This window comes from Haemaphysalis longicornis, unplaced genomic scaffold (genome assembly GCF_048455015.1).
Source record: "Haemaphysalis longicornis isolate Haplotype H1 unplaced genomic scaffold, Haemaphysalis longicornis Haplotype H1 scaffold_6, whole genome shotgun sequence".
NCBI classification, from domain to species: domain Eukaryota; kingdom Metazoa; phylum Arthropoda; class Arachnida; order Ixodida; family Ixodidae; genus Haemaphysalis; species Haemaphysalis longicornis.
In genome coordinates, this window is record NW_027526407.1 from 59,510,172 (window position 1) to 59,527,485 (window position 17,314).

Here is a 17,314-nt window from a genome sequence, read left to right on the forward strand (position 1 = left end):
AATTGTACAAAGACGTCTCTTATGTTTGTGTTACCGACACTGGATGCTGACATCTGTAGTTACTATACGAGATACACAGCTCTGTGCTATTGTGGCATGTATTGAACTTCGCTTGGGATACGTTGCTAATAAAATAAATCAATAAACCACATTTCCCGCCTACTCCTTTTTCTTACAAAATAATTCTCACGCTTCACGGTGTGCTGACTCGCGTGTATTGGACTATAAGAAAGATGAACGTGTTGAGAGTCGAAGCAAATCAGCAAGTGAAAGCTGTCGAAAATAAGATGGGCAGCAGCAACACAATCTGAAGAAAAAAATGCAAGCGGTGTTTGTTCCCGCTTGCGGCACACAAAGACAGTCGCGCTCGTTCAACCCATAGCAGACGATAAGCGGCGCGGCGTTCCCTCCCCGGCCATCAGCGAAAGCGTTGCCATAAGAGGATGAGTGATTTTTTATGTTTTTTTTTTCTTTTGGCAGTTTGGCCTACCAAGCACCAGGGGAAAACTTGGCGCTAGTGAGTCAATTATCGGTTATCTGGAGGGTACACGAGCTGACCTAGCCGTGGTGATACTGTTCACTTTGGCAGCGGCGGCGGCGGCTTACGGACACGCCATTACCGGGCTCGTCTGTTTGGAGGTTGGTTGCACTTTTTTTTTTTGGCTATAATGTAATTGCCGATGCTGCCGATGCCCGAAGTGCTTGCACGTGTGCTGCTTTTTGCAAAGTGTTGCATCGCTGTCTATTCCTGTGCTGCTACGCTGCATATAGGATTTGTTTACGGGAAGGCAGGCCCACATTCCGGCCCTTTTAACGATGTAGGGAAGGCGCTGGCCGAGAATGCTACTAATAGTATTAAGTTAGTCGTCAAGGTCATATCTGAACTAGCCACTAAGCTCGACACGTTCATGGTCGGCTATAAAATTTAGGTTGGAAAGATCGAAGAGCCAAACTCGGAAATAAAAGCCGAGATAGGTAAATTGTGCGAATCTGTACAGTTAATGAGTACGACCTTTGAACAGTTTAAAAAAGATGTTCAGCAATTTCGACGGGAGCTAACGGAGGTCAAGGGCCACAACCAAGAGCTTGCGAAACAAAAACTGAGATGTCAAGGAAACTGGCGGATGAAAAAAAATTCACAGCATATCCACGGGGTGAATGATGATGAGTGGGCGAAGCTCCTTTGGGGAAATCATCGGTAAAACCGTGACTCTTCAGTGAAAGTTCGCCCACTACATCTGTGTCCGAACGTAACGTCTAGAAAGTCTCGCTTAAACCGCGCGTCGGCACCTTGGGGCTGAGCTCGCCTGATGCGTTTTGCAGACGCCTCACGAGCTCTCACTGCATCGGGGTCTGCCTGCCGATACGCGCGCTTTCTCGCCGCTTCCCGTTCTCTGACGTTTTGGAGATCCTCTTCGCGCCGCAGCCGTGCCGCTTCGCGTACGGCAGGGTCCTCGCGCCGTTGCCGTGACGCTTGGGCCTCTCGTTCTCGAACGCTGGGATCTTGGCGGCGTCGTCGCGCAGCCAGACGACACGCTTCGGCCTCCCGCTCTCGTACGGCAGGATCTTGGCGGCGGCGTCGCGCAGCTTCACGGAGCGCTTCTGCCTCGCGGGCTCGCACATCTGCAGCCTTATCCATCGGGCGACTCCGAGCACGCGCCAACAGCGAACGGATTTTATTACAACGCTCCCCGCCATCTAGTAAACAATCCAAGAACTAAACTAGAGGTAGCCACGCCATCTAGTAAACAATCCAAGCGCATCTTTTCATCATATACAAGAACCGCCATCTAGTAAACAATCCAAGAACTAAACTAGAGGTAGCCATGCCATCTAGTAAACAATCCAAGAACTAAACTAGAGGTGGCTACATACATACGTCGAGGATGGACAGACCCACGCCCTAAGGAGCTTCGCCCCTAAAAGGGAGATAATTGAACTCAAGCAGTACGGAAGGAACATGAACGCGGAAATACTAGGATCGCTGTAGGAGGGTTTGTAACTGGGCTAGTTGGTTCTTGCATGAAATTGAACAGCGCAGGGACGGGACCAAGAGTAGAGGCGACAAACACGGGCGCTGACTAACAACTGTTTATTTTGGAAAGAAACAACATTTATACGTGTACAAAAATTAGCATGGTTATCCGAGAATGGATTCCAGAACGCGGGAAGGCATGGCAAACCGGCAGGGAAGCTCTTATCCAGCATGCGCGCGAAGATATGGGCGAAACGTGGGCTCCTCTTATCCGGCAAGATATGCGAGTTCCTTATCCAGCAAAGCCACCGACGGTGTGTTGACGCATGACGACCCTCTTCTGTGAATGAGTAATGCCTCGCATATCTCACGTGTGCGCTGGCCTCTATACCTAGACGGGACGATGTCTCAATGACAGGCTGCGGGAACATGGCAACTCGCTGAAAACCATGACAGGCAGCATGCTTGTCCAGCATGTGAAAACTTGCAAGTCGTGCGTGCCTGATTTTGAAGCCTGCCGTGTCCTGAAAAGGTATAGATGGTATAGAGGCCAGCGCACACGTGAAATATGCGAGGCATTCCTCATTCACACCAGAGGATCGTCATGCGTCAGCTCACCGTCGGTGGCTTTGCTTGATAAGGAACTCGCACAACTTGAAAGTCGTGCGTGCCTGATTTTGAAGCCTGCCGTGTCGTAAAAAGGTATAGAGGCCAGCGCACACGTGAAATATGCGAGGCATTACTCATTCACAGCAGAGGGTCGTCATGCGTCAGCACACCGTCGGTGGCTTTGCTGGATAAGGAACTCGCATATCTTGCCGGATAAGAGGAGCCCACGTTTCGCCCATATCTTCGCGCGCATGCTGGATAAGAGCTTCCCTGCCGGTTTGCCATGCCTTCCCGCGTTCTGGAATCCATTCTCGGATAACCATGCTAATTTTTGTACACGTATAAATGTTGTTTCCTTCCAAAAATAAACAGCTGTTAGTTAGCGCCCGTGTTTGTCGCGTCTACTCTTAGTCCCGTCATTGCGCTGTTCAATTTCGTACTAGGATCGCCATGGGCTGAAGACTGAAGCCTAAAGGAGATAGTGGGTAAAATGGCCAATTGTATAGGACTGGAGTTAGGTGATGGAGGGGTTGACGTGGCCCATCGTTGATTGATTGATTGATTGTAGGGTTTAACGCGCCGACGCAACGCAGGCGATGAGGCGCGCCGTAGTGGAGGGCGCCGGATTAATTTCGACCACCTGGGGATCTTTATCGTGCGCCGAAATCTCGTACACACGGGCGTTTTTGCTCCTCGCCTCCCTCAGAAAAGCGACCGCCGCGGCCGGGAATCGAAGACGTGTCCCATCCAGAGACAAGGATAATCCAAATGTAGTGGTGAGGTTCGCCACCAGAACATCCCGTGATAGTTTCCTCTCTGCAGCTAAAAAAACAAGACTAAACATGAGTCACCACCCAAGCTACCTCAATGAACACCTCTGCTTAGAAAATAAGATATTGTTTCACAAGGCTCGTGAGGCTCACGCAGCAAAAAAAATGGAAATTTGCGTGGACATCCCAGGGCCGAATTTCATGCGGAAAGCGGAAAACTCAACGGTTGTACACATTCAGTCTGAAGATGATCTCCAGAAAATTGTGTGAGGCCACAAAGAATGAGTAGAGCTCAATTTTTGTCAATATGCGTCATCTTACTGGGTTAAAAAATCAAAAGGATTCAGACTTTTATCGCAACCACGGAACTCTGTTGCGTGGTGGGGGGTGGAGGGGGGGGGGGGGGGTTGGGGTGGCATTGTCTTGTTTGTACTGGAGAACACTGCGTGCAGTGTTATACATGGCGTGTGTGTGTCAAGTGGAAATATAGAAACAATGTTTATCAAGATGGAAAAAGGCCCAACCATTGGTGTCGTATACCGCCCGCCCGGTTCTTCGGTGAAAACGTTTGTGAAGGAAGTTGAGGATGTGCTAGTAGAAACTTCTCGCATGCACTGCAAACATACAGTAGTTGTCGGCGACTCCAATATTTACTTGTCCAGCGATACCTAAAATGAATACACATTTCTGCTAAAATCATTTAACATGCATAATGTAATAACTGAGCCTACACGTACCACTAGTACGTCAAGCACCATTATTGATCACGCACCCGCCGCGGTGGCTCAATGGCTAAGGCGTTGCGCTGCCGAGCACGAGGTCACGGGTTCGATTCCCGGGCCCGGCGGCCGATTTTCTGATGGAGGCTAACAAGCGAAAACGCCCGTGTGTACAAAATTTCGGCGCACGTTAAAGATCCCCAGGTGGTCACAATTAATCCGGAGCCCTCCCCTACGGCGTGCCTCATCGCCTGCGTTGCGTCGGCGCGTTAAACCTTACAATCAATCAATCATTATTGATCACGCCTTTGCAACGTTGACAGTGATGCGTCTGCTGCATAGGTCGGCGTACTCACTCGTGAGTACACTCATGTGTACTCACTCGTGAGTTTGAGTACACTCATGTGTACTCAAACTCACGAGTGAGTGCGATGAGGAGTGAGCACACACCCGGCTTAAAAAAGTGAGTAGGATTACCAGTGAGTACAGGGGTAAGTCCACTACTCGTGAGCACAGTACTCATAGGTATACTACTGATGAGTATGAGTGCTGCTGCCGGGCGGTCGCCGCAATCTTGGGCGATCTCTCTAAATGGGTATCTGAACCACTGGGTACTTGTCGCGACAAATGTGCAGCGGGGACGCTGAGCGGCCACCGCAAGGTTTGTTTGTAGCGTTTGTTTGTTTGTTTGTTTGTTTGTTTGTTTGTTTGTTTGTAGCGTAAGCTACACTGGCCGAGGTTGAGCAGTTTCACGTGGTCCTTCAAGGGCTGTGTTGCGCAAACGCGAGGAGCATTGGATTGGATTGGATTGGCGTTGATTGGATTTGGATTGGATTAGTTGGGATTGAATTAAAAATTTAATCCAATTGTAGTACGGGTGTGTAGCGAATTGGGTCTGTGCATTCTAGAGCAGTGATATCGTAGCCGCGGCAGACGCACTGGCGCCGGCGCGTGCCCAGCTGTGCGCCTCCGTTGCGCAGTAGCCAAGTCTGACGCTGCGCCGGAGGCGCTTGATAGCCGTTTCGCGTTGCTCCTGGAGAGCCATGCTGCGCATGCGCGAGGAGAAGTGACTGTACTGGACTGGATGGGATTGAATTGCTGAAGATTAGCTCGCGCTACGTATATCCTGGCATAGCCGAGCTAAGCCACTGCTAATTTTTTTACTGCCGGGCGGCTGCCGCGAGGCATGCGCTCAGGTGTGCTCGGCATTTTCTTCCTTTTTTTACTCCGAACACTAAAAAAAAACAAGTTGCTGAACAGCTTCGCTTACACAATCATGCACCGGAGAACATGCTTCACACCAACACCCTGAAACTGCTGGAGTGTTGACACTACTTCATAGTGGGTTGGTCGACACTGCGTAGGGGGCACGGAAGGGTGGGAGTGGTAAAGGCGTGGTGCCGTGAGGTATTTTTTCTGCCGAAATGCCTGTACCAGGTCCATCTGTCGCGGACGTCAGGAGTGGCCGCTGTGCCGAAGGAGACCTAGTGTAGAAGTACGTAGAGTCCTTGCGATATGTCCTCGGGCACTGGCCGGTCGGGCTGTTCGGTCGCTTTGCGTAGGTGACAGCTTTAACATGAAGATTCCGAGAGCGCTCAGAAACCTCGTAAACGCGGGCGTTAATTCGTGTAATAGGAAGGCAACATATACGCGCGGATGGGTTTTGATTTGGTACTAGCAGATAGAGGAAGATGGGAACGTTCGACGTTTATAAATATAAAAGGCGACAAGTCCTAGATCCGGCACGGATTTGAGGGCTTCATTCCGCAAGAACTGCAGAATGTACACCGTGCAGAAATGTAATGTTACATCTTTGCTGGCGTGATTATATTGCAGATGTCAACAGAAAGTCCGTGCGTACCGTCAAAATAAATTGAGTCCCGAGAGAATGTTTTGCTCGTGCATGCGGGAGGTGCAGTGAAGGGAAGAAAGGATAAGACAGAGTAGGAAAGTCCGGGAAGTTAACCAGACAGGAGTACTGTTGGCTTCCCTGCACGTGGAACATGAAAAAGTAGCGGTTGAAAGAGGAGAAAAGGGTGTATATTTAAATGGGGAGTGGAGCTTGAGGAGTGAGAAAAAAACGAAACTCATTTAAAAAAGGGGGTACAACTCTACCCTATACCCTTCTAAATCTTTCTCGGGGACGCAGCCAAAAGTAGGGGGGAGGGGGTAATACACCGCCTGTAAAAAAAATGAAAAAACGATAGCCTGCGGCCAAGCAATATCATAAGCCATTTTCGTGCTGTAATTAAATAAAAGAGTTGGTTGTCCCGTTCACTGACGAATTCAGAAGTGCAACGGGGGATGATGATCTCCCACCAAGACACCTCCCATGCCCCGCCTTTGCTTCTCGGCACTGTTATCTACCGACTCAGCTATCTCTGTACCTGCGCGAACGGTGGGCGGTACGGGTGGGCCTGGAGGCGCAAAAGAATGTACATAAAGATAAGGTAGCTTACTCATGCCGCTTATCGAGGCAACGTCAGACGGACAGCGCCCGTGTTTGCCTCTTCCTCGTCCTTCATGGCGTTTCTTTGAGCTGTTTTTTTCCATCGACGTCAGCGTCTTGCCACGAAACTCCGCTTTCCCTGTAATTGCCGGTACCATCGGTAGCTTGATACGAGGGGCTTTCCGGCTTTTATATCGGCGTTGGTCGTTCGCAAGCCACATTGCAGCATAGCTCCACTGCTCCGCTGACTCTAACCACGAATATCGAGCAGGTCGTCACTGCGACTAAGCGAAGAGAGGTGAGTTGCACTGACTTCAAGTGCCACTGCTACGTTGCGTACATGGATAGGTTCGAGCTGTTATGCAGACCCAAGATGACTCTTTTGGGAGTTGGCTTCCTGCGTTAAACGGCAGTAGTCCTGCGAGCACTTTCATAAGTAACTCTTATGTCATTTCATGCTAAGCATGCACTATTTGACTGGACAAACACGAAACGGTACGTTGCTTTCACTAGTTGTTATTAGCGTTAGTTCTGGTGTTCACTACTGCGTAGACCATTTGGATGTGCGCACGGGCAGACTTCCAAGCTCTCAAACTAATGACTGAATTATAAACTTGACGTGCTGTTAACGCTCAGCGCCAAATCACGAGTGCGGAAGATTTCTTCCTGTCTTTTAATTCTTCCTTGGAGACAGGAGCTCCGCACTCCACAGCACTCAGGGGTTTGCGCATTTTTAGGCGTGCTTCTATTCCCACAAGCATGTATTTTAGCGAAATTAGTGAACAATCTGGAAATAGGCATACTTTCGGTCGAGCTTCGCGCAAGAACGAGGCACGTCAGGCGTTGAGCCATGATTTTGTTTATGTTTTTTAATCTGGAAAGTCAGGAAAAGAGAGATAAAATTGATATGTCCTTTAGGCTAAAGCCTTCCCATTCGAGGGGGCCACTGGATTCCCTCATTGGTGGGTCTTCCAGGGGTCTTGCCGGGAAGAGGGAGGGGGGTGCCTATGGTGTTTTCAACAAAGCCTGCCAGCGATCGCCCATGGTTTTGTTTTTGCAGTTACCTTTATTTTTTATTTTCTTACTCTTCAACCTCTATTCCTTCCTGCCAACGATAACGGCTGCTCTAGCGTGGCCGGTTCAGTCAGTCAGCCACTCCTTGCGGATATTGCTTCGGTCTACCTTGGGCATAGCCACAACATGTGCTCTAGATTGATCGGTGCGTGACAGTGATCACGCACTGATGGGAAAGTGTTTATAGAGCCATTGTACGTGTATACTTTGTCGGGTATGAGCAGCGTCTTCGTCAGCCTTATGGTGGTTTGCTGTTGCCTGGACAATTCCTTTTGCGGGGATGTGAATTTGCGTTTGCTGTCTGTGTATTCTTTAAGTTGTAGCTTTGGCTGGGTCTAGGGCTTTGGAGTTGGGCCACAGTTGGCAGGTGCCCAGAGAAGCGTTTTGAGGGCGAGCAGGCTTGCTCTTTCGTTTCCTGCCAAACCTGTGTGTCCCGGTGCCCAGTGTACCCTTATCGTGCCTTTAAAGTGTTTAAGCTCTTCCAAAGGCGATTTCAGAATGAAGTTGTGTGTCAGAAGGGTGCATACGTTCTTGCTGTCAGTGTATATGTTAGTAAGAGTGTGCTGTGTTGCAGTGCAGGCGGCTGCCCAAGCTATTGCAGTGGCCTCGGCTTCTTCGGCGGAACAGCCATTACCCTGGTTTGTCCCTTCCTGGCCTGAACTGCTCGTGAATGATACAGCTACAGCCTTGCACTGCCGCATCAGTGTAAACATGGATCTGATGCGCATCTCTCGTGGCTTTCTTGGCACAAAATTTGACCCGGATGAGTATTCTTGCTTGGTTGCGTTCCTTGTCCATATTTCTCAGGATGGGTGCGGTTTGAATGAGGTTCAACAGTTCTGGTGGCAATATAGCCAGTTCTCCGGTGGTGGTTGTAGCCCGAAGCGCATAGAATTTCCTGGCCTTGCGAGGATTTTCGCAATCGATCCAGTTGGTTATGTCTGTGGACTCCCACTACTTCTTGGAGTGTATTGATGGCACCTGTGTCAAGTAGCAGCTTGGTGCTGGCATACAAAGGAACGCCGAGGGCGATCTTCGTGGCCTTCCGCAAAAGCGTGTAAAGTTTGTTCTCCTGAGTCTTATGGATATTTACGTGAGGTATTTGATATCTGAATTTTGACGTGATGAGTGCATCTCTCAGATGAAGGAGGTCGTCTTCTAGGAGTGGTCCGTTTTTGTTAGATGTTCTCTGCAGCGTGTGCAGAATCTGTTCTCCCTGTCTGACAGTGTTATTCACCGCCATTCGTCCTCCTCCGTCACTTTGTAGCGGCAGTTCTAGTACCTTGGTGTGCTTGCCTGGGACGATGGTGTGCCCGTTCAATGATAAGCGAAGTTCTGGTGCTTTCTATCGATGACTATGGACTGCCGGATGCTCTGTTTTCTCCACGGAGCAGTTTAATCCTATGCTTTCAGCGGCAGATTCCGTAGCGTCGAGAGCTTGTTGTAGCAGGTCTTGTATGTGCCGAGGACTGCCTGCGTTCACCCACACGGCAACGATGTCCGCGTACAGGGTGTGAAGGATGTCTGGTACCGATTCCAAGGCCCTGTGAACCTTTACATAGCCAGGTTAAATAAAGTCGGCGATAGTACAGAACCTTGAGGGATTCCTCATTGCGGGTGAGGAAATTCTTCTGATGTGTGCTCGCCAATTCCAGCCGTGAGTACTCTTTGTCGTAAAACGTCTCTGACATAATTATACAACGTGCCCCACAGTCAGTTTTGGCGAGTTCCTCTGAGATTACATCATGATCCACGTTGTCAAAAACTTCCTTCAGATGTATTGCTAGTATAGCTTTGAGTTGCGAATTGCTGGTTTCTTTATTGATATCTTCGTAGATTTGAAGTAGTGCATCCTGTGTGAAAATGTTTGCACTGTACCCCGCCATGCTGTATGGCAGAGCTCCTTTTCAAGAAGATCCTAAAGGCGGTACAAGGCCATACGTTCCAGGATTTTGCCGGCGTTTGAGGTTAATGCGATCGGTCGTAGGTTTTCATGTCGGATTGGCTTCCCTGGCTTCGGTATAAAAGTCATGTTCCCAATCTTCCATTTCTTAACCAGGGGTTGTTGCCCCAGCTACATACTGTTAATTTCTCTCAAAAGTACCAACATAACCTATTCCGCTACGTTCCTTAGATGAGCTGAGGTTATCCCATGTAAACCCGGTGCCTTGTTTCCTTTGCAGTGGCTGAGAGCTCGTTTCAGTTCTGTCATCTCAAATTCTTCATCGATATTTTTTTCCTTTGGAGCACTAGTACACTCAGCGTATTCTGGTTTTCTAGGTGCTGGGATGTATGTGTCTTCTATGGATTTTATGTGTTTGTCCGGATCGTTTTCGTGCTATTTCAGGAGTGCCTGTAGCTTGTGCCGCGTCATGGTTTTGTCGCGTCAGGGTTGATGAGCGCTCCGAGTATCCTCCAGGTTTTCCCTGTGCTAAGTGTGCCTTGTAACTGTTCACACGTTCCGTGTGAACAGTTGCGGTAGATAGTTTTGTATATATTTTTTTAGATGATTGATCCGGTTCCTAACTTAACGGTTGGCATTATTGTTGTTCCAGCGTTTCACCAGTGCCGTCCTTGCTTCCCAGCAATGCGAGACGCGTTTATCCACTGCTGGTTGGTTCTCCGATTGCGACTATGTGATCCCAAAAAACCCAATCTGTGATGGGTTTTTTTTTCTACTTTAGACGCTTAGGCGTAGCTTGAATGATCGCTTGTATGATTGCATTGTCGCTGCCAAAATATTGTTGAGTGAGTGACCATTGGATGCTAACCTGTCTTAGCGAGACAGAATTTTCAAATCTCGTATATTCACTGAAGTCATCATGTACCGTGTATTCGCCTTCGCGTAGCAGTCGAAGTAATCTGCTGCCCTTGGTAGTGTTTCTATGGTATCCCCAAGCTACCATAGAAATGGTAAGGAGTATTTCATTTCCTGTAGCTTATCTTTTGACAGGATCGGTAACGTGAAGAGGGCCTTGCTTTGTAGACACATAGTGTGAGGCTTGCGTTTGTGGCATGTTCAATGTTGGTGGGTATACGTTTTTGGACAAGAGTGGCGATGTCGTGGCATCTTTGATACATCATGCACCCCAAAATTTTCGGGTTCTTGCCTGCTTCTTGTAGTAGGATGATGTCCGGAGTGTGGGGTAACGATGTGATCTAGTGGAAGGATGCTGCCTGTTTTCTTTCGAAACTACGGCAGTCGCACTGTATGACCGTAATATCCTTATTGGTGTGCGTTTTCGTAGCTGGGGATGAGGGGGAGCTGAAGATGGCGTGTCATTTGTTCTGCCCTTATAAAGAGAGGGCTTATTGCCTTCAGGACCCGTGCCTCAAATGTATTCTTGCTGAGTAATCAGGTTGGTTAGTGCAGTGATTGTGCTTGAGCTTCGAAATTTTGCTGGAAAGCCAAGCAGGTGGCTTGTATGGCGTTGGCCTGTTCGCACATTTTTGTGTTCTTCTCTAGTAGGAGCTTCACTTGTTACTCATTTTCGGCGATGTGCTTTTTAAGAGCCTCCATCCTTTTTATGAGTTCGTGTGATCGGATAGATGATGGCTAGCTTGGGGTTTGGGTCTGCTCCCTTGGCGAGAAGCGCTTTGTCAGTGTCGTGCGACCTGTTCTCACTCTCCGCGTCCATGTCGGCAGATTCTGAGGTCACGTATTCATGAGTACCTCCCTAGAGATTTTTGGGGTGTCTTCCGGCGTTTTGTCTGGTGAGTGTGCTTGCCTTTCAGTGCATGTTCAAACGATGCGTACCTAACGTTAGTTTCTTTGCGATGTTTTACAGCAGGGAGCGGCTGACTCCCCTGACGAGTTCGGTGGTCTTGAGGGGGCTTTGACACTTTCATGAGCCCCGTGCTGGTCGATTTTGTTTAACAAGAGCAACACATTGCGCACATATAAGGCATCAAATCAATACAAAACAGATATTTACAGTGTTCCTTGGTTAAAAAAATTCACGGATGGTTGGGCTTTGCGATTGCAAATTAAATACCACATCAACGCCAAAAAAGCCGTCACCTGCTGTTACCAGTGCTATCTCGTGGCGCTATTTAAGAAATCAAACGGCATTAGGAAAGCAAGGTTCCACGTTCCGCTTGAAACGCTCGTGGAGTAGGGCAACGTGCTACTATAAACGTTGTAGTAGGCTGCCTCGATTCACACGTGTCTCCGCCGTACGGCAGAGCTGGCATCGAGACACCCTACTGAAGCAGTGGAACGCGGCAAATTTACATTTACTTGAGCAAACCTGTAGCGTGTTAACTTTGAAGGAACGAGACGGGAGAGGAACAGCATGAGACGTGAGCGGGACAAAGAATGGGGGCCTTTTTTTGGTGGGGCGCCAGTCGATTATCGTCTTTCGGCGACATTTACAACGAAAGGAGCAGATAGGCGGCCATTTTTTTTAAGTTTGGAAATTGCGAACGGCTTTTGAGCAAGCAAGACAGCAATATTTTTGCCAGGTAAGATGCTTACTTTGAGCTCAGCAGCTTCGCTCACGGTGAGTTGGGCTCGAAGTCGTGATGAAGATCTCGTAGTAAGAAGGACTGGATCGGGAAACCGTCCTGGGAGCGAAGTATGAGTTTGCGAGATGGGGGATCGCTCGCCCTCGTTTTAGAAGGTTTACGGCACCAGCTGTCTTGTTCAGGAGTGAATCGTTTTATCTTGCCGGGTTATGAGGCTCTCGTTGTGCTGTTCATCGGCGACGCCGTACGGGTGCAGGCGAGGTTGTCGCTATGACTAACTGCCTGGGCCCATTCCAACGTGGTCCACACACAGAACGCTGTAACTTCACCAATGCTTGTCGAAGTGTCCTAAAACGTGCTGAGGAGGTCCCGGTTATGCTCCTAAACGCGTCGTGGTAATGATACGCACCAACACAGCAGGAAAATCGAACTACAACTCAATAGATGCGGATTTCGGATCAGACACGGCCATCAAGGCGAGACTAGTGGCGCCCTGGAGAATCAGGGAGTCTGCGCGGCATTCTGCCCCTCCTTTCGACGCTTGACGAAAACATTTCGCGGACGTTTGCTTATCGTCCGCAAGAGTATAAAACGAACGAATACTTTATACTGTATTGCGATAAGTATACAGACAAAAAAGACGCTAACAGGACTGGGACGAGGCCCGTCGTCCCAGTCCTGTTAGCGTCCTGTTCGTCTGTATACTCACCGTAATTCAGTATGAATCATCACCAACTAGCCCCATTCTTAGTCCTTTTGAACGAGTACCCTCGGTTCTTTCCTCTAATATTCGATCCGTGTCTTCATTTGCTAGTTGTAAACCAATTGTCTACTTTGTCTGCCAATGCTGTCTGCCAATGCCAATTGTCTGCAATGCTGTGTGCTTCCTAGATTCCCAATTACTTCGTGTTACAAACCTGCGTTCATTTTCATTAAGCGATCATGAGCGGAAAGGCAGGATATTGCGATTTGTAAGGCTGCATAAGTATAAGGCTTCATCCTTCAAAAACACTGAGTTGCGCGGCCTGTGAGATGCGTTCGTGCTTGAATCGGCAGCGCTGTGCAAGCGATAAACTCACAATGAGATTTTTCTAATGCTTTGAGAGAAAGGGTATTTTCTTTTTCGCAAAAGCTTTCAAAAGTAAGTTATTGCATTTGTAAACATGCTTTCACAGATATATGTGCACCGTTAGATCTTTTTTTGTAATTTGATCGAGCATCACTTTCATTTTCTGTTCCTTCAGATGTCTCGCTGGTTGTGTGAGCCCTCAGGCACATTCAAGCGATCCATTATCGCTTTTCGCCTGGAAGGCCCCGGACAAATTTTGTTGAAAATAAAAACGACTTGAATTGACTTCACAACTGCCTATTTCAAACTGTATTTTTTTCTTTCAGGATACACACTGTCGGTGCTTTGAGATAGCTCGGAAGATCAGCCCTCCACAGCTTCTTGGAATCAGCTGTGTTATTCGGGCTCTATGGCCAGCCAAAGGAACACCGGTCGCCCCGTCCAAATCGTGCGGCTGGAAGGGGGCAAAGGTTGTAGCCTCGACAAAGATGCACTGGCGCGAATACTGCTGGCTGACGACGTCAAAGACCTTCCAGTTATGGTCTTATCTGTAGCTGGTGTCTTCCGCAAGGGCAAGTCTTTCTTGCTGAACTTTTTTGTCCGGTACATGCTAAACAGGAACAAAGCCGATTGGTTGGTCGATGACAACGTCCCACTTCAAGGCTTTAAATGGAGTGGCGGCTCGGCGACAGCGACCAAGGGCATTTGGATCTGGGACGAGGTCTTTGTGGTAAGGCAGTCGATTTTGGTAAACCTTCTGTGTGCGATGTTACCGTTGGGTATTTCCAGGTGACGACGACTGGAGGGAAGAAGGTGGCCGTAATTTTTTTGGACACTCAGGGCACATTTGACACCAAATCTACGGTCAACAACTGTGTCACAATATTCGCCTTGAGCATGGTGGCAAGCTCGGTGCAGATCTACAATATCTCGCAGAACATAGGCGAAGACCACTTGCAGCACCTGCAGCTCTTCACTCAATTCGGAAAAATGGCACTGGAGGTGAGTGAACTCTTCGTTTTCGTGATTATCGGGGGCGCTGCATTTGGGTTGATCTTTCAAAAGGTCACCATTACAGTAATAAATACATAGTAGCGATCATTTGATTGTTGACACAAAACATTTACTGTCACCTACCGTTTTTTTCTGAGTCGACGGGAACCGCCGATAAGTCCGAATAATTGGGAGGCCGAATAAAAGGATTCACTGAAAAAAACCTTCATTGACCAAACGGCTGAAAAAACGTATGTATGCGCATCTGTACACACGCACGATGCGCGACTAAGTCCGCCAGCATTTCCGGCAGCCTTTGTCCGTCACAGTAGGAAGACAATAGCACCGTAATGCCGTAATGACTCGTGCTAGATCAGTATTTGATGCCTCTGGTGTTGGCGGCACGTCATCATCGGAGTCGCTGTCCACCTGCGCCAATTCGAGGACTTGGCGTATGATTCGTCATCATCCAACTCAGTACACGGCAGGAGGGCACTGTCGATGTTGGTGAAATCTTCAAACATAGCCGCTCCAACATCGACACTGGTAGCGAGCAACTTCGCGAGCAACTTCACATTGCGGTTGGCGGCTTTTAACTTTACGGATAAAGGCAGCTTTTTTCTAGACCGTGAGTGTCTGGTAGATGCCTCGTTTCTTTGTAACCCCGGATAGCTCCTGACGGCCAGTCCTGAGAGCGCAGGGGGCCATGGTGGCATGGGTGGTGTCGGAGCCATCTCAGAAGATCACTCTTAGCAGCCAAGCAACAGACACAACGGTACACAAAGCACAGGAAACGATTGACCATTACAGCGGCGAAGATGCGCAAACACGTGCGGGCCTCTCCGATTTTTACAGTTTGGCCAGTCCGACAACTCCCTTCTGTTGTGCCACTTCACTGCCAGGTGGCGACACAGGTCTCATGAGAGCACCGGGAGAGAACCAAAGCTGGAGTCCTAAAAATTACCCCGCATTTCCCCGAGGGGGAGAATGTGAAAGTGCGAATGCACGGTTGTCGGCCCGCTTGCGGCGCTTGCGCTCGGCCCCCGCAGCCCACCGCCTCGCCGCCTTCTCTTCCATCTCTTCCATCGGGTTTGTAGTATCACGTGTACACCACGCAGTTATCAAGCCGCTATAACGCCGCTGAGTCGCCAACGCACGCCGCTGACGACGTAGTTTGAATGCGTTAAAGATATAAGGCGCGTCTAACACTGGTATCACCGTCGCGTCCGTAGCTTGGTCGGTAGAGCGTCGCGCTGCGGCCGCAAAGTCCTCGGATCGAAACCTGGCGCCGGATGCTGTTTCTTTTTCAAATATAGAGGAGCACTGCGGACGCCAACGCCGCCGCCGGCGGTGGATGGTTTGGGGTCGCTTATAAAGTGTATTCACACTTAAAAAGCGAATGTCGTGCTTTTCGGCGTCCAAACTATCGGTCGTGGATATACATGCACTTCAGTAGGACTAGTGGCCATGCCGTGAAGGTGTCCGAATAAATGAGCATGTTCGAATTTTCGGCGTCCGAATAAACGGTCGGCGACTGTATGCATATTTTTTTTGATCCGGAGGTGACATTTTGCAACTGTCTTGTAGCTATTTTACAAACGCTGTTGCTTTTATTTATTTATTTATTTAAGTACCTACATTCGCCCGAGGGCATACAGTAGGGGGGCGATTCACAAAAGGCATAAAGAATTGCGCCTAACAGTTTCAAATGCTACAGTCAGAAAAAGTTTACAAGCAAACAACAATATGAAAACAAATAAGCATAAGCACCACAATTAACAATTGCACGATATGTGGTAAGGACTGCTAGCAAGGCATGAAAGAGGACATAAAAGTCACAAAACATGGCTTAAACCAGGGCATATACAAGACAGATTTTTAAGACATTGCAAGAAGTGAAAAGCACAAACGCAGTACTATTCACTGAGTAAATGCTGGGTTAACAATTCAAAAAAAATTATCGTCGCTTATCATCCCCATGACGTGTTGCGGAAGGTGATTCCAATGCTTGATGGAACGGGGAAAGAAAGAATTCATAAACATCGAGGTACGCGCAGCAATTTCTCTTATCTTAAATTGGTGGTCTCGCCGAGTAGATACGTAGTTTGGTGGTATTAAATATAGATTCCTGGTAACGGTATTACGCTGAAGGTATACATCACGAAGGAAACAAATGCGAAAACGTGTCCGATGAAAAGAAAGGTTAGGCCAGCCAAGCGACTTCTTTATTTGAGTAATGCTAGTAGGAAACTGGTAATTATGAGTTAAAAATCGAGCAGCACTATTCTGAATTGACTCTAGATAGTCGATAAGGTTTTGAGTGTGGGGATCCCACACAATGTATGTGTACTCGAGTATGGGCCGAGTGTTTGACAAGTATAGCCGTTCCTTTACTTCCTGAGGTGCATGTCTGAAATTTCTACGAATGAAGTTAAGAGTTGATGATGCTTTGAAAGACACGGCTTCAATGTGACCTTTCCAGATTAGATCAGCTGAAAAGATTACTCCTAAATATTTAACTTCGTTTTTTGTGGAATGGGCACGTTATTCAAACTGTATTTTGCTGGGAGAGGCACGTGTTTCCTAGAAAATCGAATGTGTTGGCATTTACTGATGTTCAAGGGCATACACCATGTGCAGCACCATGAATGAATTTTGTCGAGATCTGATTGTAGCGACATATTTAACCGAATGGTCATTAACCTCTCTGTATAAAACGCAGTCATCTGCATAAAGTCTGATTTTTGACTGAATGCCCTGGCCTATATCATTAATAAATATCAGAAATAACAATGCCCCAGCACTGACCCCTGAGGAAGACCAGAAGAAACAGATTTTATGGCTGATTCGGTTCCATTAACAACTTTTTGATAGCTTCCATTGAGGTCGCAGTGGAGCCATTGAAGAATATTTTTGGGTAATCCCAGAAAAGACAGTTTGTGCATAAGAAACACACGAGAAACCTTATCAAACGCTTTTTGAAAGTCCAGTAATATACAGTTGGTTTCACGGCCACGGTCGTAAGATTGCAACACGTCATGAGAAAATTCTATCAGCTGAGTGGAGCAAGAATGCTCAACCCTAAAGCCGTGCTGATAATCTACAAAAAAGGTATTATTTTGAAGGTGACGATAAATGCTCGAATACAATACGTGCTCTAAAATTTTACAGCATACGCTTGTCAACGAA

The 17,314-nt window shown here is 48.1% G+C and overlaps 1 protein-coding gene across 3 annotated transcripts in view; it reads left to right on the top strand.

Moving 5' to 3' along the window:
- The first annotated feature begins 483 nt into the window (after positions 1–483).
- Positions 484–17,314, top strand: part of LOC144142769 (atlastin-2-like) — a 59,757-nt gene continuing 42,926 nt past the window's right edge. For 2 of the 3 annotated variants that reach the window (XM_077674474.1, XM_077674477.1), the window contains exons 1-3: positions 484–639; positions 13,459–13,862; positions 13,922–14,134. In XM_077674474.1, coding sequence (XP_077530600.1) covers positions 13,542–13,862; positions 13,922–14,134 — 534 coding nt within the window. In that variant the 5' untranslated portion in view covers positions 484–639; positions 13,459–13,541. Of the gene's footprint in view, positions 640–6,597; positions 6,821–13,458; positions 13,863–13,921; positions 14,135–17,314 lie in introns of those variants that run through there. The other variant, XM_077674476.1, reaches the window with a different exon arrangement.